Raw genomic sequence first — 27483 nt, 5'->3', positions numbered from 1 at the left:
ACAATAGTATAATTATATATGACAACAGGATGAATAACAAATAAATACAACTATAGATATATAGATGTAGTTATCTATACTTTTATCATCAAAAGTTGCAGATATCTACATTATTGGTGTTGGTTTTATTTCTATACTTTAAACACAAATGATTTCAGTTCAATAATTTTATTTTGCAATTTTATTTAAACACTAATTCTGGAACCCATATCTTTTCAATTCTATAACATTCTAACTTTTTTTTTTTTTTTTTAACTATTTAAAGGTTTCGGTTATATTTTTCATTTGCAACTAATTGAGCAGATAATAAATTTTTGAAAACATTTTTAGTTTGTAAAAGAATATTGGAAACATTATACAATTTCCCTGCATTTTAAATTTATGACAGTTGGTAGTGAATTAGTGATCCATTAATGTATTCTCATCTTCATGGCTCACTGTAATGGAATATGTATAAATATTGAAGAATGCATAGCATTTGAGTTAATTAAAGCATTTCATTACAATTTGAAAGTTTCATTATTTCAGTACAAAAGAATGTTACAAACAACTTACATATTCTCAATTTTTAAAAATGAAAATTGTATTTTGTTTACTTTTTAAAATCATACTGAAATTATGATTCAATTTGAGCATGAGGGTTTGGGGATTTAATCTCTCCCATTTGAAATTCAAACAGAAAAATGTTACTATATTAATAATACAGTATATTGTATATAATATTTTGTACCTGTTCAATTTCTCCTTAGTCTGTTGTATTGTGTACTCTGTATACCTAAATTGAAAAATTAATAAATTAAATTATGAAAAAATAATAGTTTTCTTTTTAAACTCTTGCCCTTTTAAAAATCCTGTGTATAAGCCAGATTCAAACTATTAAAATATGTTTAAAATAACTTATTTTATTCTGTTATAAAATATTTATATTGTCTTGTGAGAGTATATTTTGTATTTTCAACAAATTCTTTACATGATTTTTAAAACTAATTTGGTGACTTTTGTTATTGCCTTTGTACAATTTTTTTCATCATTATTTATGTGAAATCAACAATAATCTAGAAGATAAATAAATTCTTATTCAATTTTCTAATTCTATTAAAATATTTGTGATATCATCTTCAAAATCTTCAATTTAATTATTAGTTTTGGAAAGTGATAAAATTGTTTATTTCATAAATAGTTATTTTATAGTATGAAGAAAAACTTATAAAAATTCTTTTCAATAATAATGAGAATTTGATAGAATCAATTATTTAAAATAATTCAGATTCATTAACTATTATTTTTTTTATTTTTATTGGAATAAAATAAAAATACAACTCAATCTGTAAGATGGTTGCTTAATAAAGAATTTGCCTTATTCTCTTACTTACTGTAGGACTGATCACCTGCTGCAGTTTGAGTAAAAGCAATAAAAATTTGGATCTCTGATGCGTTAGTTGTTAATAATAATGTAATGATTTTACATATTTGGTTCAAAACTACTATTGTTACGCTTGAAAAATATGTACAAATAATTTATATTCATACACTGGTGGAAAATAAAATCCCAACACCAAGAAAAAGTTAGTTTAGAAGAATGAAATTCAGGCAAAGCATTTGTCTAGGTAACATATTTATTTGATTGAATTTTTAAGGTCACAGGCTAAAGTATGTGCGAGAAGATCCATTTCAAATGTGAAATGATGGTACATTAATAACCACTGTAGTAGCTACGATTTTGAATGCAAGCATGCATGCATTGTGTCGTACAAGTGCTGCATGTCATTTTGTGGGATGGAGTTCCATGCCTGTTGCACTTGGTCAGTCAAATCATCAACAGTTAATGCTGGTTGTGGGCAATGCTGAATTTGTCATCCAGTAATGTCCCATATGTGCTGGATGGGAGAAAGATCTGGTGATCTCGCAGGCCAAGGCAACATGTCAATACTGTAGAGCATGTTGGGTGACAGCAGTGGTATGAGGATGAGCATTATCCTGTTGGAAAACATCTCCTTGAATATTGCTCATGAATGGCAGTACAACCAGTTCAATCACCAATCTGACATAGAAATTTGCTGTCAAGGTGCTTGGAATAATGACGAGCGTGCTCCTGCTGTCATAGGAAATCGCTTCCCAGACTATAATTCCTGGTGTAGGTCCAGTGTGTCTATGCCACAGACAACTTGGTTCCAAATGCTCACCTGACCTCCTTCTAACTAACATTCGGCCATCACTGGCACCAAGATAGAAATGACTCTCATCTGAGAACACAACAGCTCTCTACTCTGCCCTCCAATGAGCTCTTGCTCGACACCACTGAAGTTGCAGATGGCAGTGATTTGGAGTTAGTGGAATGAATGCCACAGAGCATCTGGCTCAGAGCTGTCCCTCAAGTAATTGATTTGTTACAGTTTGCTGGGTCACCCTGGTGCCAACAGAAACTCTAATTTCTGCTTCAGATGCAGTACGATGCACCATAGCTATGCAGCAAATACAGTGGTCTTCCCTCTCAGTAGTGGCCCATGTGCAGCCGGACCCAGGTCTTCTTGAGACAGTACCTTCCTGTGACCACAGCTGCCAACAATCATGCACAGTGGATACATCCCTGCCAAGTCTTTCTGCAGTAGCACAGGAAGAAAATCCCCTTCTCGTAGCTCTTTCACATGGCCTCATTCAAACTCAGCAAGATGTTGATACTGCCTTCTTTGTCTCCTTAAAGGCATTCTTGACTCAAACCTTCAAACCTTAACTCACAATGTTCAATCTAAATGATAAATAATGCTCAACAAGTTTACATCACATATTTACAGCAAATGTGATTTGCATGTTCATAGTGGTGCTACTCGTGCCACTCTTCTTCGTCTAGTGTGAAATTTGAATAGACATCATCTTTCAGATATGAAAACGCACCCACCAAGTTTCATTTATCTAGCACAACTCTTTCTTGGAGTTGGGATTTTATTTTCCACCAGTGTATATACATTGTATTTATTCTAAAATAAACTTATTAATTTCAATTCCCATTGATTCAAATCAGTAAAAGTTAAATATTTTTTGATATTTTAAAAATATATTTATTAAAAGATTTATTATTTTCTACAATATTTATTTGTTGTATCCTTTGATATATAGTGAAAATGTATTTGTGTTGAATTATTTTTCTTGTAACATTATTAATTATTTTTCTCATTTTCTAAAATGAAAAAAATAATTAATAATGTTGCAAGAAAAATAATGACTGTTATATATCTCATCATAACATCATCATTGGTTTATTTGCAAATTGCAATGATTATACAGTAGAGACTCGTAAATCGGAACTCCGGTAATCGGAATCGCCGGTAATCGGCACGATTTTCAGTCGGACTGTGTCGTGCTGAATCGAATGTTTTTGATACTAAATTTACTTCTAAAGTATAATTTTCATGTTTTTATATTCTTCAATATATTTATTTTGTTTGTACAAAATGCAGAAATAATTTTTAACGATACGATAGCCTCGATTATTATTATAAAAATTTTCGTTAGGCTTAAAATCGACGAAAATTCGACACAAAGCGACACGCAACGGAGAAAAATTTGAACATCGGACAGGTTAATATATTTTTTCGTACATAATCGGTAATTGGAACAAATCCCTAATCTGAACAACCTCAGTCCCCAATTGATTCCGATTTTCGGTTCACTACTGTATCTGTAAATCATTAGTTATATATATATATACATATATTTTTTTTTCAAATATTAAAAATAAATATAATATAGGATATTGAAATTGACTGTTTGAAATTTGAAACAGTCTTCTAGTGAAAAAACTGTATTAAATTCTGTTAGTTAATTCAGCTGTTGACAAATTAAAAAAAAATTTAATCACTAATAATATCATTTGTCATTTTCATAAATTTCATTATAAAATCTTTTCTTTCTGTGACTATATTTAATTAAAATATTTAAATCATGTCTAAATCTTTGGAAGCACTTTATTTTCTCTAAGTGTCACATTCAGTATTTTTTGTTGTACATTAATATTTACCAGCTTTGTTATTGACTTCAAAGCCATTTATTTTGCATCTGTTTCTTCTTAATATAACATTACAGTTACATATGTAAAAAACAAAAAAAAAATGAAGAAATTTTTGACTTTTTAAAATGCTGTCACAGATGCTTTCAGAAGTAAGACTATAATGTTATAAAACATTTTCATCTCAAATTTCTTTATTTTGATTTTTTTTGGTGATTTGCAAATACGTGTAAAAGAGGGCAATATTTGTATTGAAGAAATTAAGTATTAAAGAATATACATTATTTTTTAGTTCTTTTAATATTTAATTATAATTAAATTAATATGATTATTTGAACTTCTTTATTCTTTGTCAATACTGCTCTATTTATTTTACTGCACTGTCATTATCATTATGAAGAGTTTGGATAATTTTTTTTTTATTAAATGATTCAGCATTTTGCTTTTTATTTTGATTCTCAATAGAGTTAATCGAACAAAATAAACCATTATTGAGAAAAATAAAACCATACCATTTTGCACTAATTCTTCATTTACCAAATTTAATTGCCAAAAATAAAATTATGCCATTAAGTCCACTAATAATGATTATACTGATTTTTTTAAATAAAATTTTTCATTGTTTTCTTCAATCAGGATGGTATAATGCCAACTACAGTGTTTTTTCATAATTACTATGGAATTTATTAATAAATTAATTTTTTTCAAAAGCAAAACATCATTTCCATAAATAATACTCTTATTATTATTAATTTGATCTATATCTTAGATAATTAGCTAAAAAAAAAAAAAAACCTGTGAAAAATTTTATGTAAAAATCATATCAAATGTTATTCCAAATACTATAATAAAAAGTTTTAGCTTTTAAAGCAGTTTTCAGTATAGTTGATATCATAGAATACAATATAAAAGATTTTCCATAACTCTAACTTCCTTTGCAAATAATAATAGATTTTTTTTTTACTTCTAAACTATTTAAATACAGCTTATTATGGTAACAATAAACATATCACATATCATATGGTATTAATTCTGTTTGTAAATTTTCTTCTAAATAGTTTGCAGAAATGTTTCTTACATATTTAGTAAAAAAATTCAAATGAGATTATAGAGTATAATTATAACTGAGTAAACACAGTATAATTATATTTGTAAAAACACAAACAAACACACATGTACATTTATAATGTGTTTTTTTTTATGACATTACTATGGTTACTACAGAAAATAATTTTTAATCAAATATAAAAAATTATTGATAATGATAAATTCTGTTTTCAGGGAAGAGTATTGCTAGTGATTCATCAGGTGTCTGTACTAGTAATAGTGGTGCAAGTTTTGAATCTAATGCAGAACATCAAGAGAATACAAATTTTATGTGTGGTAAAGAACACAATGCTATTACACCCGGCCATGTAAATCTCTCTCCTGGTGATATGGTTGAAAGTGAGTTATTTTTCAACTATTGTGAACGTAATAGTAATTTGTGTTTAGATAAATCGTAAACATATACAGTTCAACTTTAAAAACTGTTTTATAGTTTTGAATGTAAGAGAGAATAGTCTTTTAGAAGGACAAAGGCAAGAGGGAGAAGAAGGATCATTTTCTACATCTGTTGAAGAAGTTAAAACTGTAAATGCAAGTATACCACCATGTGGCAAACGAGTAGAAGGGAGAAGAGAATTAAATGCCAGAAAAATGAGCACAATGCCAAGGAAATGGAAAATGTGAGTACTGAAGATGGCTAGTTTTAAAAAAAGTCAGATAAGTGATAGCTTTTCATAAAATCAGTAATGTATTATAACTATATGGCTGCAAAAATCAAGTGTACACATTGATGAAAAGACATATATAGAATGCTTGAGAAAAATACTAGGTTAATAAGTTTACTTTGTCAGGATCTTATTTATTGTTGTTTGTTTTATGACATTTTAAATTAATTGCTTTATTGAAATAATCATTAATTTTATTTCATTAGACAGTTTTACTCTTGACTTTAATAAATTTTCAAACTTTAAAGAGTGGGAGAAATAGGATAGAGTGAGAAGTGCTTTTAATTAGGCTGCCCTCATGTATAAGCTGCAAAAACCAAAGTTGTAAAGGAATGTTGACTTTTCCAAGGATAAGGTAACTCATATATTATAGGCTGTGGCTTACACCCAAGATTTTAGAGTGATTCCAGAATAAAAATCAATAGAAAACAAACACATCAGAAATAATTTTGTTTATATAAATCTCATTGTGCACTATACTACAGTTAATTGTACACTATTTTGTTGGCCATTTTTGGCAATTTTTATGAATACTTTAAAATTACTTTCAGTATATCATAGAGAAACAAATGTGATTGAAATATGCATACTTAATTTTATCTCATATTACTTTAGCCAAAAAACTTGCCACATTTTCATTCTCAACAAGCATTTGACAATTTTTGGCTACTTTTGAAACACATTTGGCAATTGCTGATTGAAAATATATGGAATTCTGTCCTTTGCACATGTAGTTGATTCATTAAGATATTTAAGTTTTCTCTCTTGACTTTTGTAAGTATAACCTTGTATAATCTGCAGCCTGTAATCAAGGTTATAGAATATAAAAATTACATTCTTATGATGTATTATAATTTTCATCATATTTTTGATAGACAAATATTTTGTAAATATCTTCATATGATAAAGAAATAAAAATACATATCAATTTTTGTATGATGGTAAACAATAAATTCAATTTATTTAATTTAATTTAATACATATTAATAAATCTTTTTCAAATGAATAAAAAATATGAGAGATAAGAGTACTTTTCTTTATCAAAAAAATAAGATAGCTTTCATAAATAAGCATTCTTTTCTTATGAGAAATATAAAAACATTTATTGTGTTGTCCATATTTTACATATTAGACATTTTCATTTTGTTATTTAAAAAGAAAGAAAGAGAAAGAAAAAAGCAAATTCTCATCTAACTATGCAAAAAATTTAATAGAATGAAAATAAAGTTATAGAATTTTTTGTTCTTTATAGAAAATGTTTTGTGAAAACAAGATAACCTTTGACTTATAATGGGAGTCTCAGAAGGGAACTCTACTATAAGTCAAACGTAAAAAAATAATACTTATAATCAAATTGCAGCCAAATAAAGTATAGTTTTTAAGGAAAAGACTAAACTTATATATCACACATAAATGTATATTATAATCATTTGTTTGCTTATTTACTGTAATACAATATAACGATATTGTTTAATGTTTTAAATTATTTAATTATGGTGTTTTATTAACAAAGATTGACATGAAAATATTACTATCAACCAAATTCAAAGGAGTCAAAAATCATACTGAGGAATTATTTCATTCTTCATGTGAAAGTGATTTTATTTTTATTGTTCATATTTATTTAATTTACTATTAATTCTTTCTAATTTTAATTTTTTACAAGAAGGTTTATGATAATTGGGATCAAGCAGCTCTGTAGAAAGTTAGCTTGCTTTTGCTTTAGGGTACTAATGATGTAAATTCAAGTTATAGTTGAACATAACAAACCTAGTAATTTTTTTGTTTATGTAGAATATGTTCATTATCTTTTAGAGTATTGTTTATTACAATTACAATATTTTATTGTGCCATTAGCTAGTGCATTGATTAATTAGAATTGCAAATCATTATTTTAATACATTAGTTTCAGCCATTGTAAGTACAGATAGTCATAAATTGTGTACTGACTATAGAAAAAACTAAACTTAGTGAACTAAAGCTAAATGATTAGAAAATAGCTTGATTCTTTTGATTGTTTTAAGACATATGAAGATGAATTAACAAACAAATTTGATAATGGAATTAGTCAAAGTTGCTAATTTATAATTAAATTAAGTCTATTTAATTATTAGTTAATAATTGAAAGTACTCAGAGTTTGGATCCACAATTTGAACAAATATGTTGCTTAAACTTCAAATTTGTGTGTTTTATATAATTGTTAATTATATATTTAATCCAAAACAATGTGTGTTATATATTAGTTTCGCTTATCTTTAGAAGCAAATTTATTTGCAACTAATTTTCATATAGTTTAAAAATCAAATGGCTTTATGTAATTCATAAAGACTATAAATTCTGTTAATCTTATAAATAAAAGGGAAATTTTGTAGTACTATCATACCAGTTTATCTATGTCAGGCATTTGTGTTTAGATTTGTAGTGCCATTGAATTTTGTTTTTTTTCTTTCAATCTTTCTTCAGGAAACTTATATACTTTCCTATAAACTTTTCCCATCATTTTTTATAGAAAAATTTTAAATAAAATTTGCATACTTTTGCAATGTTCATAAAAGTTTATTTTAGTAAACAAATTGATGTTTCTGCCTACCTAAAATCTGTGCCAAAATCACCACAACACATTTAACTTCACATTTGGTTATTTCCACTTTGGCATTTCCAAAATTACTAAAACAACTTAATTAATAATTTGTATAAATTTAAGAATACATAATCTAAATGATGAGCAGCTGTTTTTATCGCTCAGTATACACTTAACAAGTTTTGCCTAATACAAGACTCTTATCCAAACATTGCTGGGTACATCAACTAGATAATTCATAAATTTAACAAAATTTGAAAAACAAATTGATATTTAGAATTTTTCATAAATCAATGAAATAATACAGACAATTATACTATTAAAAAATTTAATTGTATATTTACGCAATAAGTATTTAAAAATTACATTCAACACTTACTACATTCTAGAAAAAATAATGCAATACTGGATAAGAGCACTACACCTCAGACTTCATGACACACACAAATAAAATCCAGTACACATAAGGCAAGGCATTTTTCAGCAAGAATCCCTAAGGTCATTCTGGTACAATATAGCCATAAATTACTGTCCAATAAATTGAACACAAAATACAGATATATCATCAAATTCAGCAAAACAACACAATATGCATTATCTCATCTCAAGTATATCAACAACATAAAACTATATGCATCTACACAAGTACAGCTAAATCAACTGTTAGAAGTTACGTACATTTATTCTATTTACGTTCAGATGGCATTTGGTCTAGACCAGCAGTTCTTAAACTTTAAGTTCAAAAATTTCTTTCATATGATGTGTATTTTGCTAAACCCCTAACTATTAATTTTATATTTATACGCAGGAATTTGATTAAATTTATTGCACTTACGTGAATGCAAAATGCTAATGAATAGCAGTTGACTGTAATGAAAGATTAATTGGTATTGCATGGTATTTTTATATTTTTCTTAATGAAATTAAATAACAAAACAAATTTTAATTTGAAAAATTACCCTTGACTATTAATTCTTTAAACCCCCCCCAGAGATCCTTGGACCACAGTTTAAGAATTGCTGGTTTACACAAGTCCTGAAGAAGGAAGACTTTGCCTTCATGGATTCAACAACATCTCCATTTCAAAGTGCAAAGAATTCTCAGAACATGCACAAATCAAACAGAAACTAACAAAAGAATACAATGGCAGATTAAACTCAATAATAACAACACTGACTGAATGCAAAACACGCATTTAAAGTAATCAACACTTATGTTGTCTCAGTACTTATATATATATTAATTTGGAGTTATACAAGTTATCTTCACATGCTTCTAACTTAGATAATGTCATACATCCCATACCAAATTATTGATTCGATTTCTATCAATATATATCAATTAATTTCTGTCTACATTTGATTCATTGGCTTTACATGTAGTGCCAACTATTAGCAAAAAATTTAAGAAAATAATAAATTAGATATATATTGTATTCACTTAATTACTGCAACAATGATATAGCCCAAAATAGATTCACCATTATGTCACTACTGTGACAGGTAGCCCATAGCACTTTCCTGCATGGAATGGTGTTTCTCCCCTGTGCTTTATACTTTTCCTGTTAGATACATAATCAGCACAATTTTGTTCTAATTCTGTTTAGGGGAAAAGTTTTGAATTGAAATAACTTGACTTCCAATGCAAACTGGAAGTTCATATAGGTAATCTGAGCTTCCTGTTCTTAAACATTTAGGCCTATAAATTTCCACTGTTGTATGTATGTCTGTCCTTCCTTAATCTCAAGAACAGAGTTAGATAGATGAAAGTCAAGATCAGATGTGAAAAGTTTTTCAAATTGCAGCCCAGTAAGTACCCTCTAGTAACTGAGTGGATAAAACCACTAAACACCAGTAGTCAGTTATGGGTTTGTGCATGGCCAACAAACTGACCACATGAAGTTTTCTGGATTTTCTTCACATTAGCAACACCTAAATAGGAGCCAGCCTTACATAAAAGTCTTCCTGGGATGCATTCTCCTTGGCAGATTGCTCACTTGTCACATTGCTTAACCAAATAAACCAAACCAATTCTAATAATTTTTCTATAAACACAATTTTCACGAGGATATGCTTAACTACCAGGAAACCTGAACATCCCGATTTTATCTTCCCTTATTAACTCATAAACCTATTGCCCCAAACTTCCTTCACTGATACTGCTTAAAGATGTTCTAACATTCAGCCAAATTAATGTATGTACAATGATTTTAAAACACAAAGTAGAGCTCAAAGTCTTTTTATGTGCTGATGTTTTTATTTTTTCTATTTATTATCATTGCTTCATTCAAATTTCCTGTAGTTGTACTCTGTATAATGTGCACTTTATTCACATGTTGAGTATTATTGTCAAATTTGCTTCCACTATCCTTAAAGGAAACTTTTGAAAGTTGTGGCTTACTTAGATGTTTTGCTGAGCTTTAATTTTCAACCTGAGTAACTCAAAACTTTCACTTTAAAGACATGATTTTTTGACCCAGAGCATTTTGAATTATCTAGGTTCCATTTTATGTGGTTTTGTTTGTCAATCATTATCATAGCTGTACCAAACACACAGCTGTAATATAGAAAATACATACACTGAAACAGTTAGCAAATACTCAGAACTTTCCTACAAAATAAAGTATCTGTGGAGAATGGATAAGGTACTTCTTGTGCTATACTCTTTTTACTTTTTGTACAGATATCATGACACATACACTACATGAAAGTCTAGAAACATTAGGACTTCACAACAGCATATACATCACACTACATATTATTCACGTATCACATAGTCAGAAAATTCTAAACACAGATAAACATATACATTATATAAATAAAATAACTTTTTCTGTAGCTATGCCTTGAAATTGGTCTGGCATAATACTATGCACTAGTATTGATGAAGTATGACACACTACACCTTTGGAATAATAATAATAATAATAAATTCAATTCAAATTGTAATTCTGAATCTTAATTTTGCTTCTGCAGGATGATAGAATTAAATTGATGATACTCAGACACATGTGAAGCCAGTTCTACTGAACCAAATTGAGTGAAACTTGGTATATATGCAATTCAGATCATGGGAAAGAGATTTATGGGAAAAAATTATTTGAAATTTTCACCACCAGGGGAAAATGTGGCACTGTTCAGTCAAAAACATGTTTCTGGCTGTGAGGTTGGTTGAAAAAGCATTTTTATCAGAGGCATGTGTACTCCATGTCAGAGTGAAAGTCTGCATAGTGTGATATGTCTCCCAAATTCCTCCTAAAATGTTATATGCAGCAGTTGATAACAGTTTTACAATTGCAGTGTGTGGTCAGAGAAGGAGCCTGCATTGAGCATATACAGTAAAAGGTGTAAAATGTAATTTTATTCTTTTAATAAAATTTTGTCCACTTGTCTTATAATTGTCATATTTTCAGCAACACATTTTTTTTTGGTGGTGAAAACTTCAATTATATTTTTTTTCTCTTAAATTTCTATCTCCATGATCTACATTGCATGTGTACAGAATTTCATTTGATTTGCTTCAGTAGAACTGTCAGTTTAATTCTAACACCCTTTTTAAGTGTAAGACGTAGCATTATGATTTGTTTACAGAAAAAAAACCATAGTCTTCATTACAGAGAAACTGTTTATTGCCACATGTTGCATGAAAATTTCATTTTTAATATCTTTACTGATAATGAAATATTCAGAATTTGTGTGTTTGAATATGGGTTATTAGTCCACATTCTCTTTAAGCATTCTGATTTGTTGACTTCAGAATAAATACCCATGTTCTACTATTAGTAATATATATAATGACTTTGTAATTAACATATACTGTATTCAAGATTGCAAAAATTACTTTGCTGAATGGTTCAAAACAATTGTGTAAAAGAAAAAAAAACATTGTTTTTACATATAGTACAATAATTGCTGTTTTGTTTGTACTTTGGATATAAAATTAAAATAATTAATTTTATGTTTTAAAATAAAATCTTAGGTATGGAGAGCCAAGGACAGTTATTCTTCATAAAGGAAAGAAAGGATTTGGCTTTGTTTTGAGAGGTGCAAAGGGTAATGAAGTTTAAATTGTTAAGTTATTTATTTATCTGTATAAAGAAAAGAAATATAGTGTACTAAGTAAGGATTTAAAAGTATGATTATTGTTTATTGAATTATTATTCTATGTTTAAAAGAAACATCACAAGTATAATTTGATACACTAATTGAGAACTGATTAAATATCTGTTTTTATTAAAACTGAAAAATTTTAATAACAAATAGTTAATCAGAATGAGAATTAAAAATGAAATAAATTGTTTTTTTATTTGTCAATAATATACATAATTGCAATTTTTTGTGTTACTTTACTTCAATTAGATTCATAAATTTATTCTATAAATGATTTATAGAAAGAATGACTTTATATAATATAGTGACCAAAATTACAATTATGAGTCAAAGCTTTAATCAAGGAATTAAAATTGTTATGATGTTATATCTGCTATCAGGTCAGTCCATAAGTTCATGTGTATTTTTATCTACAAAAAAAGCTAGAAAATTTTAATTAAATTTTATTTCAATCTATAATGTATTCATCATTATTTTGTACAATTTCTTGCCATCTTGATGGTAGCTTTTTAATCCCATCTTTGTAAAATGATTTCGGTTTTGAATCAAAATATTCAGAAATAGCCTTTTTTACATTGTTCTCATCCTCAAAAGTTTTCCCTTTTAAAAAATTCTGCAAACTGCGAAAAAGATGATAATCACTGGGAGCAATATCTGGCGAATATGGTGGATGAGGTAAAATTTCCCAGTTGTAGCTTTCAAGTTTCTGTACAGTTATTTTTGCAGCGTGTGGTCTGGCATTGTTATACTGCAAGAGAACCTGCTTTCTGTTCACTAACGACGATCGATTTTTTTTCAATTTTTCATTTAAACGCTCTAATTGCTCACAATACATTTGAGCTGTAATTGTTTGATTAGGTTCTAACAGCTCAAAGTGAATTACCTCTGACATATCTTACCAAACAGACAAAAGAATTTTTTTTGGATGCAACCCATCTTTTGCAGTCGGTTTTGGCTGCTTGTTGTGATCCATCCATTGTCTTTTTCTTGTCACATTATTATAGAGGATCCATTTTTCATCTCCAGTAACCAGCCTACCAAGAAAAGGTTCTAAAGCAATACGGGATAAAAGAGATGTGCAAATGTTTACACGTTGTTGTCTGTTAGCTATTGACAGTTCATGTGGTATCCATTTTCCTAGCTTTGAAACTTTTCCGATTTGTTGTAGGTGTCTATGAACAGTTCCATGGGATGAATTTAAACATTCCACAATTTCATCAACTGTTAAAGATGGTTCTGCTTCAACTAGTGCAGAGAGAGCATCATTATCAAAGTCAACGGGTCTTCCAGTACGAGCCTTATCCTCCACACTAAAATCATTGTTTCTAAATCTTTCAAACCACTTCTGTGCGGTCCTTGCACTAATTACAATTTGATTATGTACAGTATTTATTTTTTTGGCTGCATTTGTAGCATTCTCACCACTTAAAAATAAAAAGTATAAAACATGTCTTTTATATTCATCCCGAAAATAAACAACTGAAATGTTCACAATTCTGAACAGTATTATATGAATGAGATCTAATTTAACACTTCAGTGTAAAAATTATCACATTAGACTGACATTTTTAACAGCAAAACAAGATTTTTCTCAAGGTCATAAAAATGTGCATGGACTTATGGACTGACCTGATATAATATAGCTTGTGATACATGACTATTGAAAAATTATGTATATAAATATAATTTTATCATCTGAAATGTAATTTCAGTCCAGAGATGGAAATTACATTTTAGATAATGATCAAACTTCATGTAGAATTTTTGTAAGTGCACATCCACACGTTCACTATTTGACAAATGCCTAATATTTGTCTTTCGCCAAACTATTTACCAAACTGTTTTTCACTGGCAGGCACAGACATGTAAACATTCGATTATTTGCCAAACATCAGTTTGTTGTGGAAACAAGAAATGTTCATCAAAGATCTAGAAAATGGACAATTCTCAAATGATAATTTCTGCAACTACTCTTATAATTATGAATAGTTTGTTAATGAAAAAAAAAAGCCTAAAAGAAGATAATGGATAGTATCACTTCACAAAGCAAAAAATGTGAATGTGAAAAAGAAAGGAAATTTTTAAAACACACAATAAAATCATATTTCAAAAAAAGACTGAAATACTAAATAGAAAAAAATAAACTAAATTTGGTTTATAGTTTACATATTCAAAAAATAAACTAAATTCAAAAATAAAAGACTGTGTGGGTAGCCGCCTGGAGGTAGGACAAGATTGTACCTCTTTCTGTCGGCAACAGGTTGGTGAAACTTGCCCACTTGTCAAAGGATGGCTCGTGTACGTTTTATGATCCCAAGGAGTTGGGATTCTTTTTGTCAGGTCAAGTGGAGGAGGATGAGAGAGGTCTTCAGTAAGGTGTAGGCAATATATGAGTAAATGACACCATTAACAATGAAACAAAGATTTATTGGATAACAAAATTGACACTTACAAACTCTAACATCGAGAATTTCTCATCTTGGTTCTCTAACTTTCTAATACACGTAGAGGGGCCAAGAGAGAGTTTACATTAATGGTTATCATACCTCTTTGAAGATTCCATGGAGGTTTGAATTCGTCTCTGTTTAATGGCACAAAGGTATCCAAGGTTTGCACAAAAGTATAAAAATCAAGACTGAGACACGGATCACTGTTAGTAATATGAGGCTTGGAGATGTGGCGTTTTGTAGACTCTCCTGGAAGTTCTTGGATGTCGTTGGACTGGCCTTTCGTGAGAGACCCCCAAGGGGGGAAGAAGCAGCTTTTATAGCTTTGTGGTGGGAAAATACGTCATGTGATGGATTGTTGTAGGAGGTAAAGGTTATTGGAGCAGGTGTAGAGGTTAAAGGTGTCCCTGGACCAAAACAAAGTGACAAAACCAGATGTTAATTGTAAACTTTAAGTCTTGCAATATGAGAATGAGTGCCTGGATGGGTGAATGTGTACATTCAAAAAGGAGGGTTATAAAATTTCCCAGCAGTGTTGTTTTCCTTTTTTTTTTTTTTGATTTCTTTAGGCAATAGGAAGGGAAAAATTGATAAAAATTCCTGATCTCACAACTGGATCTAGTTTAAAAAAGCCTGAAATACAGTACTGATGACCAAAACAAGAAAATACCTGAATGTGACCACAAATGTGTGGAGGTGAATATTTGTCTCTGTTGATTCAGCACAGTTTACTGATGAGAATTGGAAAATGCTGAATATCAAACATTCATCACAAGTAAACCATCCACACTACTTGATATTTGTCAAATGTTTGCATTCAGCAAATTGTTTCTCTAACAATTTGCTGAATGTGTTGATGCACCCTAAGTTATTTTTGAATAATTTTCTTCAGAAAGTTTATTAAATACAGTCAAATCTCGGATTACGAACAATTCAGTTTATGAACAAAATTTTGAATGCCAAATTTGTTCTGGTTGCCATACAATATCTCTGTTTCTGAACAAGCTACTCAACAGTGTCGACCACCAATGGTCAACTTCCTATACTTCCTATGTTAAAGAAAGTTGATGGCCCAACCAATCACTGACAGGGCTACTGATTCAGTAGTGATACCGAGATTATAAATATGGTGACCGAGCAGCACTGTAATATAAATGACATTCAGTAGTTCATATTTAAAGATGCTTAACTCAGATTTTTTAAAATGTGGCTATCAGATGGTCCTGACTAGGACCTTCTGATAGTCACATATTTGGTAACATACTTCTGGGTAACATACGTTCACAAAAGATGAACATATGTTACATCTGGGTAATTGTAACTGGACATTTGGTGACCATACTTGCCTGATTGCTTCTGTGGAAAGAGGAAGTTACTACATGGTTCTAGAAATTATTCTTTGTCTTGTTCAGACATTCCTGGTCAGGTTTTTGGACTTGTCACAACTCATTTATAAAAAACTTAATATTATAATATATTAATAAATTTTTGTTATTAATGTTTAATATAATATTTATTAATATAGGTAGCTAGTTAATTAAATTTATTTAATAAAAAATAATAAAATAATAATTAAAACACTGGTTTTTACACAAAACTGAAACTAAAATAAATTAATTTAATTTAAAGTTTAAATCAAAGCAATTGAAACGTAATATTTCAGAAAGTGTGGATAAAATACTTGTCTGTCTTTATTGATTTGGTTATATTTCATCCAGGCAGAGTTAAGTCTCTATTTATATCACTTTTTGTAAAGTGTTTATTTTGGTTTTGGTTGTCAGTAACAAAACATTTTGCTTTTAATATATACATAACATGGATATAGATAATATTATATTGCATATTTTTGCATGAAATGCTTTTAAAAAGGTAAAAAAAAAAGGCTTTGTTTTGGAGGTCTGTAACAGATTAATCTATTTTACATTGTTTATAAGAAAATTTGTTTTGGTGTGAGAGCAGATCGGTTTCCAAACAACTTTTAGAAATGAATTAAGTTTGTAAACCAAGGTTTGACTGTATTTAAATGACTAATAGCAATATCAAGGAGCTATTATTATTTTAGAAACAAGTCAATTATAAAAATATGTATAATAAAAATATTTTATTTTTCAGCTACTAGTCCATTAATGGAAAGACAACCAACAGAATATTGGCCTAGTCTCCAATATTTAGATGATGTTGATAAAGGTGGCATTGCTGATTTAGCTGGTTTAAAAAAGGGAGATTTTTTGTTAGAGGTATTTTTTTTAATATGTTAACTGAAACTGTTATTTATCAGTTAATTAATTCTGTCATTGTAATGAATAATGTAATTAACTTTATTTAATAACACAAGTGATGACAAATTAAATTTATCTTGTTTGCTATTCTGTTAATCAGGGAATTTATAACAACATAACTCAAAATTAGAAAATAAAGAAATTCTTTCCAAGCCTTAATACATATACATATCTGTTAGGATTTTTGTAAATTATTTATAGAAAAATCTTTAATCCAATAGTACCCAACTGGTGTGCTAATGGCATACTATTATGTTATGAAAGTTATTTTCAAATCTGAAATAAAGGGAGGGTGTATTAATTTCAAAGATGAAAAGAAAATCTTGTACACATGGCAATCTTTTTATGATAATTCACATTCAGAACAGACATAATAGATTTCTCCTATTTGATATTTATTGGTTGTCATTTGAGTGTAAACTATTTCTCTTGTACTTTAAATGATTATCTTTAAACTGTAGTTGTGTCATGCTAAGTTTTTATATTTTTATGTATTTATGTTTTGAATGTTTTTTCCCTATTTGTAATATATCATTGTTTATTGCATTCCAATTTTGGAATGTTGAAGAGACCTGATGATCTTAGTATAAGATTGAAAGCATTTGTCCAAAAATTAAGTATATTAAATTTCTTTACTGTGATAAGGATTTTTATTGTGTGTAATATCATTTATATTACAGTCCATCTGTTGAAGAGGTTGAACTTTGATCTATTTGGTAGAATTATTATTTTTCTTTAATTAGTGACTGATGCAAAAACTAGTGCCATAATGTGTTAAAGGCATCAAGTTTGTGATAAAAAGAAGACATCGATCTTGATTTCACCAAATAACAATAGTGTTTTAGTGTTAGTTTTTAGCATTTTTCACTTTTTTAATGATCTTTACATATAGCCACAGATTCATGTATGCACTGTTTGACTGTAACACATAACACTTCATACATATAACTTCTGATAAGTGTATCTTTTGAAAAAAGTTTGTTTTTCGATGTAGAATCACAATATGTAATTAAAAAAAAAAAATGAGCATTTCAGTTTATGAAAATAAAGTTGACCTCATTTTCACTAATTGTAGCACCATCTATGATGAAACCAATAACCCCACCTTGTGGTCCCTGCAAAGTGTAACATTTTTGGTTCAATAATTTTTCTTGTAGGATGTGTATTTTTCAAGTTATATCTTGTGTACCATAATCTTAGATACCAATGCTCAATGCTTTGCAAGCTCCTAAAACATAGTGACATCCTTTTTGATGTGTGTAAAGGCCTGCTGTGATTTGTTGATTGTGAAACTACATGGTTCAGGCTCTTATTGCTCTTTTTCACTGCTGTTCATGAAAATTCATCAATTCTTTGTTCAACAAGAGGTGCTTGTCGCCCTCAAATAATGAATTGAAATCTTCCTCTTACAACTCCATTTATAGCTCATTGCTCAGTGTTATCAAGAGTTTGTTCACAGCAATGTTGTCAAAGCCCTTGAAATTGTGAACAAATTGAGATCATAGCTTCTTCCAAATGTTGTTCATACCGATGCTCATAACTTCATCCCAAACAGTGCTTTTGTTAATGATGGCCTTGTGGATGTCATATGACTTCCAGAAGCCATGGAGTGTTATGTCATCCAGTTTTTATTTCAGCGACAACCTGCCATAGCATACCCCTCATGTAGTAGTTCTTGTAGATGACAATGATCCTCTGGTCCATTGGTTGCAGAAGAGAGGTGGTATTGGGAGTGCATAGACAATGGTAACATTCGGGTGAAAGTTGATACCATTTTGAGGGTGACTAGGAGCATTGTCTAAAATGAAAAGTATCTTAAAAAGGGATGCCCTTTTACAATATTTCTCCACTGTTGGTATAAAATTGTTGAAGAACCAATCCTCAAAAATGATAACCATCATCCAAGCCTTCTGATTTGCCATCCATATAACTGGGAGATATGCTTTCAATGTATTCTTCAATGCTAAAGGATTTTAGGCATGATACATGAGCCTAAAATCCTTTAGCTTGAAGTCGCCTTCTCAGTTGCCTTCCAACGCAAGAAACAAATGGTCTTTTGAGACCCTGAAGCCTCGAAAAACTATCTTCTCCTTGTATATAAAAGAACTGTCTTGCATTCTTTTTCAATTAGGACTAATTTCATGCACATTGAAAATTTGTTCAAGAATAAAATCCTTCTCAATTATCTTGGTGAATGTAGGTGCAAATTTGGACTCTGCCAATTTGTTGGCAGATGTACTTTCATCTTTCATCCTGACATTGGGGAGATTGTGATATGGCTTAAATCTCATAAACTAATCTGAACTAACCTTGAAATCTACATCTTCATCTGGATAATTTTTCTTGAGATCTCCAATCAGAAATAATTCTCCTGAAATATCATTTGGCTTAGGGGAAGTCTGACATTTAATCCATAAAGAAAGAAGCTGTTCTATCTCTTCATAGATCTTGCCTCTTTTCTTGTTGATGATGATGTTCTTCATCCCTGGAGCATCATTCTTGATATGGGATAAAATTTGTGCCTTCCTAAGAATGATTTTTGATATTGTTATCTGACTCAGATCAAATGAATATGCTATGGTAGAAATTTTTTCACTGTTTTTATGGTGTTTTATCATAACCACCTTTTCTTCCAATGACATAATAGAACATTTTCCTCTTGACTAGCACTAGTACTTGAAACTTTCTTAAAAGCCATTGGGACAAATATTAAACACAAATTCAAGTCAAGTAACAAAACCACTTATTATGAACAATAGAATTTTCTAGAAATTGGCATATCTAGTATATAAAAGCCAGATGTTACATGGATGAGTAAATTAAAATAGTTGATTCGATGTTACCTGTCAGACATGCTATCTCAGAGGAGAAAATTTATATCAATAATTGATTCTGTGTAAGACTTAATTGGCTGCTAAGAATTAACACAGGTTAATTTGATTTCTGTATCATCTGTGGAAAACTCCTTGCGATTTATAAGTTTTTAATATATTTTTAGCTGATCAATGTAAAGTGAAATTTGACATAAGTCAAAGTATTATTTGTACATGTACATGTAACTTTTAAAACATCATAAAAAGTAAGAATACTATAGAAATTATGAAATTTTAAATTAGGTTTATGAATTAAATATCTAATTGTTTTCATAAATTTGTATAACCTGAATATCTTGTTTTAACTGTCTTTATTCCTATAAATTTCATTTAATATTTTTAGATATGTCAAATTCAAAATGACTCTTTTCAGAAATGTTACTTACCCATAAAAATCTATTAATACTTATAATTTATCAATTTTATTTTTATCATTAAATATAACAAAAAATTTTTTTTCTGTAGGATTGTTTAAAGTTATTGATGTTTCATTAAATTCAATAATTATCATTAATCTGATTTGAATCAAGTTAAATCATTTTTGATTATTTAAATATTCTCAATACACTACATTAAAATTAACTAACTGATGAAGTAAATGTGACCTTTTTAAAATTATTGTGAATGTGAGTTTTAATTAATGTTATTGACAGTATTTCTTTATTTAAAGTTAACTGTGTTTTGAAAAATGTTTATTAATTAGATATTTTTATTTTTACAGATAAATGGTCAAGATGTTTGCCAAGCATCCCATGAACATGTTGTAGCCATAATTAGACACTCAGGAGATTTAGTTGCAATGACAGTTGTAACAGTTAATCCACCTGCAGGTAACATAGATAAACCTGCATTCAACCAAAGGCAATGTGCAACATTGCCAAGAAAATTATCAACAAAAAAAGGTAAAAATGAATATAGGACAAACATTACATATGTTGAGAAAACTATTTCTGTATTTGGTAGACTTGTAAATTATTTTTCTTCAGATACATCAAATTAAAAATTTACAACAATACAAATGAAGGTGATGCAGTATTTTAAACACTATTGTGAAAGTAGGAGAGGCTTGGTATAACTCAAACCTCTCCTACTTTCACAATAGCAAGCATTTGCTCTTGTTTAAGAGCATGTGTGTCATTTTATACACAATAAAGTAGGAATGAGTCCAAAATCTTTAAGACTAACTGGGTCACTTTAGATGGATTCTCTTTCTTCTAGCAATAGAAAAGTTACCCAAGATTTTCTTTTATCGGCTTGAAGATATAACAATTATTTTAATAGCTTTTTTAATAATAAATGGCTTCAATCTAGAATACATTCAGTTGAATTTAGCAACCAGAATAAAATTTTCAGGCACGAAATAAAGTTCTGAATAACTTTTTGCTGATGCACAATCCAAAGACACATTAGTTTTTGAAAATTTTTCAGCACTTATATTTTATTTCAGGAGAGAGATTTTTTTATTTCATGTGCACAATCCAGCTTTGATGGAACTTTCAATCAGAAAATAAGATTCATCATCATAAATAATATGAAAAACAGAAACATCATGGCCACAAACTGCCAGAAAATTCAATCGTTCTTGCTACTGCTGTTTCATTTCAACTTGACAATAATACTTTGGTTGATTTCATAATTTTTTTGCATAAAGAGAAATTTCATACTTTGAGCAAGTTTTATGCTCAATTTCATTTATGCATCAGCTGTTTTCAAACTTGATACTCTTCTACAGGCATCTTTTTGATGATTTTACAGTGTCTGAAGTTCTACTTGTTGTTTGGCCACTGTTCAATTATATCACTACATCATAAAAAGTTTCACAACCAATTTTGAATTGTTTCATAAACTGGAAATCTGGTTTACTGGAGCATTCATATTATTGTTATAAACTTGAACTATCAAATTTTGACATTGTTCCTCATAAACACATTTGTCATGAGTACAAGGAAAGCATTCACATGTATTCAAATAAAAAATTCAAGCATATTATATTCTGTAAGTTATAAATGACTGCATAATAGAGTGAACCTTTTATCTATGTTTAGAGACTTTTAATCACTTTGTATTTTATTTTCTTGTAATTATTTTACAAGAATTATATTAATTAAGAATTAATTAATTATACATTAGAAGAATTAATTATACATGTGAATCTTTTAACTAAAAGTCTTGAACAAAGGCTATAATAAGATGTTAAATTTACTGTCATTGATTTAAATGAAAAAGCTTTTGTGACTATGCCGAAGAGCCCCCTATGCTTCGGCACCATGGGACTGAAGGGTCAACACAGCATTTGTGATGACTAGTTTGTCAGGACTGGCACCACTTTGTTTTAAGAACAGACACAGAAACGTTTTTACTTGAGCAGTCACATATCTAGGCAGTTGGATCCAGGATGGAGGCAACATGAGAGACGGCACGTTTTAAGGAAGTGTACCAAACACAATTTTAACAATAACAAATATTCATTTATTAACTATATAGCTATTTGCAATTAGGCTAAACATAGGCTGTATACAGTTGAAAGGTTGAACATTATGGTTATCTGTTTATATATTTTATAAGGTTAATATTTTGTATTAAAGGCTTCGTACACAATATTAACTATTCTCGCAAGTTCTAGTCTTGAGAGAGAGTTTTTACATAGATACCTTGTAAAGGATCTGAGGATGCACTGCGTTGCTGATTGGGTCAAAGACTGGAGTTCACGACAAAATGAATTAATGATTCAGAAGTTCGATAGATGGCTCTGGAAAGACTTGGTATATTTGGCAAGGTCTGGATCTCTTGATATTTGGACTATTCAGGCAATGGGAGGGTCATTGGAGGGAGAAATGTCACTTAGATAGGAATCTTCAGTGTCAGTAAAGTATTATCTGAGCACTAGTACAACTTTTCGGTGGGGGTGAACTTTCAGTGACAACGGACTCTTCTGTCAGATGAACTTGCCATGTCGTCATCAGACATTGCCTTTTATTTGGGGTCACCCTTTCTTTCATTGCCCTTTTTTGGTAAAGTAAATCTCCATATCCAATATCGATTTGGTTGTTAAGTTTCTGGTTACACATTTGATGTGTCACCTTAAACAAGGAAGCAGGTCCATGAGAAAAGTTATAATCATATCCTCTATGTTTTTCTTCTTTCAAAAAAATTTTTTGAATAAAATTTTTTACTGTCAAGTCTGGGTTCTCACATTTATTTATTTGCTGCATTCTTTTTATCTAAACTTAAGCTGTAGAAAATAAATGAATTAAATAAACTCTGATTTAATTAAATTACAATCAAACCTTAATTTAGAACCATTATTTGATCTCTCCTGAAATTGGCAGTAAATTGTATGTGTGCTAAACTGAAGATCTCAAATAAATAAGAATTATATGTAAGAATTAAAGTAACAAAGTTTACATTCAAAGTTTGATTTTGGAGTTTGAAAGTTGTATGATCTGTAATAATGATATGTGAGGATCGCGAATGTGGTATACAAAGAAACTGGTATAAATATTTACAACAGGATCTTTTATTCGCGTATATAGATACAGGAAGGGTTGTGGGATGCCAGCTATAATATCTCTATCTCTAACACAGGTAGTATTAGTACGGAACCCGACAAAAATATAATGATATAAGCCTCAGGTCTCGTGACGACTATTCCGATACATAGATAATTATTTTACAAAGGGCGATTACAAACGTATATAGACCTTAATTCTAAACTTATAATTAATTACAACTAATGAAGAATGATAGAAGAATTTATGACAATAAAATAACTGATAGGAGAAGAAAAAAAAAAGAATGGGTACCCAACTATTTTGGTGCTAATGCAATGAGGTGCACATAACGGTACATATAACGGTGTAGATGACGAATCTCTTCTTAATCACGAGAAAAAAAAACAGTCAACACTTTCACTACACATAAAGTTCTCTTTGTCTTCACCCACGTGGTCTCGAAGACGTATTCGGGAGCTTTCTCGTTCTCGTCTTTCCTCCTTCAGCTCTGACTCAAAAGTGACTCTTTGTCTTGGTTCTACCCCTCAGGGCTGCGTACAGTCCTATTGTCCATAATGGGGTCAATTATTGTTAAGCCGTTAAGCACCGGTCAGGGAAGGGTTCCAGGAAGTAAAGATAATATGAATAGGAAAGAGAAGGAAAAATATATTCTAAGTTAAAATAAAATATAACTATATATTATACAAATGGCATTTAGCCACATATGCCCCCCACGAAACAGTCAGTTACCGTAGTGTAACCTCCGGTAATCGACTTTTTTGTTACGAAGATGGTAACTGTGGGTGGGGCCAGGCTTGTCACTACCTCCCTTACAAAGGTGTTGATAATCGTCCAAAGTTGTATCTTCAGATTGTTCTTTTTGCTGGTGATCTTGAACTGGAGCGGTTGGAGTATACCGGAGGTAGGCCAAAGGAACATCGTAGTCCTCTGTCTCACTATCCTCTACGTCACTAACAAGAGGGGTTGTCTTGTCATTTCTTTTCAAATTATGTGACTTTACAGGAAAAAAACATGGTTTCAACCTGTCCGAATGGACAGCAAACTTTTCACGGCGCGCGTTACCCTCTAGTTCAACTGTGACGGGTCCTAAGATACGAGAAATTCTAAAAGGTCCCAAGTATTTGGGAGAGAACTTTCCATGTTTCTTTGTAGTGCTTTTTCTCAACAACCATACCCTCTGTCCTGCTGCCCAGGTGCTATAACTACGGCCATAATTTATGCGTTCTCTATTAAGGGAATTCTTTTGCTTGCCATACGCGAAAGCGTTGTCACGTATAATATTCAAACGGTCAATCCATTTGTTTTTCTGGTTTTCATCCCCATTGATCATAGTATCATTACTAGGGAAGGTCCAAGGTAACCGGGGGTCGTAGCCATATAAGAGGAAGGACGGAGCCTCTCTAGTGGAAGCGTGAGTTGTATTATTATAGGCAAAGGTCGCAGGGTTAACGAATAAGTCCCAATCCTTATTGTTGCCGCCCGATATGCGGGAGATGACGCTACAAATGGACTTGTTGAACCTCTCACACACCGAATTTGAGCATGGACGATAAGCAGTCGTCATGTTATGCTTGGTGTGCAAAAGCTCACAAGTCTCACGGAAAATCCTAGAAGTGAAATTACTGCCCCTATCGGATATGATGACCTCTGGGCAACCGTAACGGCACACAATGTGATTGAATATAGCGTCACTAATAGATTGGGCTGATTGATCCTTTATAGGGACCACCTCTGCGTACCTAGTAAATATGTCGATGATAGTGAAGAGGTACCTATTCCCCTGTGGAGTCACACGAAGGGGGCCAACGATATCAATGGCTACTTTTTGGAAGGGAAACTCTGCCGTTTCAGTCTGTTGAAAAGGGGCACGATGCCGATGCAAATTAAATTTTTGACAGGTTATACACTCTTGAATAAAATGGCGGACTAAAGTGCGAACATTACGGATATAATAATGGCGATCAATTAGGTTGGCAGTTCGCTCTACACCAAAATGACCTGCGACATCCGAGTTATGAAAGGCCTTAATAACTTCGCTAACCATATTAGGGCCGACACAAGGTCGCCTCCAATGACGTAACCTGTATTGATCAGGCTTAACGTGAACCAATACGTTGCCTTCTAACTGAAATTCAGGTTGGATGCCATCGAAAGAATCCACGGGTTCGAGTGTACAAATTTTTTTTAGATTCTCCTTCATTTTAGAGAAAAACTTATCCTGATCCTGAGACTCGACGACCCTCTCCCAGAAACTACGATCCTTAGCGCTCACATTACAATCTTGTGTATATCCAAACTCTCCAATGGGAATCTCAGGGCGCGAAAGCCAGTCAGCAACCGGGTTTAAATTTCCCTTGATATGACATATATTATAACTATAATCAGATAATTCGATTGACCAACGCATCAATCTCTTGTTGTGATTTTGCATTGTTTTGATATAAGTTAACGGCTTGTGGTCGGAATAAATATTTACTTCATGGCCTAGGATGATTGGTTTAAAATGTCGTAGGGCTAGTATAATGGACAGACACTCCTTTTCAATTGTCGAATATCTGAGCTCTGCCCCATGAAACTTTTTGCCGAAGTAACCGATCGGGGCAAATTTTTTTATTCTCATCTGTCCCAGAACAGCGCCAGCACATAGCTCCGAGGCGTCGGTATATATATGGAAGGGTTCAGAGAAATCAGGGTGAACAAGAACAGGGGGTTGAGTTAATAAAAGTTTGAATTTTTGAAAGCTATTGTCACAATGATCATCCCATTTGAACTTTATACCCTTCTTAGTTAAATTGGTAAGGGGTGTTGCGATCTCTGCGAAATTTGGAATGAAGGCGCGGAAAAACCCAACCATCCCCAGGAAACTCCTAACTCCCTTTACATTTACAGGTGGGTTGACATTAAGAATGGCACTTACATTTTTTTTGTCAGGGAGGATGCCGTCACGTCTAATTATGTGACCTAAGTACGAGACCTCTTCTAATATGAATTTGCTTTTACTGGGGTGTAATTTCAAATTAGCGCAGTCCAAGATGCTTAATATCTTATCAATAAGGGTAAGGTGTTCTTCAATAGTTTTTGAAAAAAGGACGACGTCATCTTGAAAGACGAAGCAATTTATTCCAATAAATTGGCCGAGGAGCTTAGTCATAACATACTGAAAATACCGGCCGCTGTTTTTTGCTCCCTGGGGTAAACGGCACATTTGATACTTTCCCCAGGGAGTGGAAAAAGCAAATATAGGCCTCGCAGAGGGGTGAAGGGGGATCTGAAAGTAACCAGATTTTAGGTCGAGGACAGAGAAGTATTGGTTGCCATGAAGCTTGCTAAGAATTTCATCCACTCTGGACAGGGGAAATTCCTGGGGGCGAGTTACTTCATTGATACGTCTCAAATCTAGAGTCATACGCAATTCCCCGTTATCTTTCTCCACGACATGGATTGGGGAGTTCCATTCTGAAGTGCTTTCCTCAATGATCCCTGCTTCGACATAAGAGGATATTAACCTTTTGAGCTCCTTTAAATAGCATTCTGGGATCCTATATTGACGGACGTTTATGGGGACTGGGGTCTCGATAATGGGTAGATGTTCAAAATCTTTCGTGCCTTTTAACTCAGATATATCGGAAGCGAAGCAGTGGGGATGTTTCTTAAATATGTCAATAATTTTGGTTCTAACATCTTCGGTAAGCCCTTCTAAATTTGGTAATTTAACAGATACAGAGTTGGAACAGTTCAGTGAGTTACTAGAGGTGTTTAATCGTTGGGAGGACTCCTTCCTAAAAGCATCGTTAACCCTTTCCAGTAGTTCAGGGAGTTTAGATATAATGTCAACCCCCAATATGCCTTCATACTCCAAGTTCTCAGGAAACCTTATATAAGCGATATCTATAGGGCAAGTAATAC

General features: G+C 31.1%; 1 protein-coding gene across 10 annotated transcripts in view; it reads left to right on the top strand.

Moving 5' to 3' along the window:
• Positions 1 to 27483, top strand: part of Prosap (prosap) — a 133569-nt gene that overhangs the window by 99296 nt on the left and 6790 nt on the right. For 9 of the 10 annotated variants that reach the window (XM_067276856.1, XM_067276859.1, XM_067276858.1 and 6 more), the window contains 5 exons: positions 5285 to 5449; positions 5544 to 5730; positions 12336 to 12409; positions 17026 to 17150; positions 20787 to 20967. In XM_067276856.1, the coding sequence (XP_067132957.1) occupies positions 5285 to 5449; positions 5544 to 5730; positions 12336 to 12409; positions 17026 to 17150; positions 20787 to 20967 (732 nt within the window). The remainder of the gene's footprint in view (positions 1 to 5284; positions 5450 to 5543; positions 5731 to 12335; positions 12410 to 17025; positions 17151 to 20786; positions 20968 to 27483) is intronic. The other variant, XM_067276863.1, reaches the window with a different exon arrangement.

The sequence above is a fragment of the Centruroides vittatus genome, unplaced genomic scaffold (genome assembly GCF_030686945.1).
Source record: "Centruroides vittatus isolate TY-2023 unplaced genomic scaffold, ASM3068694v2 contig_717, whole genome shotgun sequence".
Lineage (NCBI taxonomy): Eukaryota > Metazoa > Arthropoda > Arachnida > Scorpiones > Buthidae > Centruroides > Centruroides vittatus.
The sequence above is the reverse complement of the archived record's forward strand: the minus strand, read 5'-3'. Positions and strand labels throughout refer to the sequence as shown.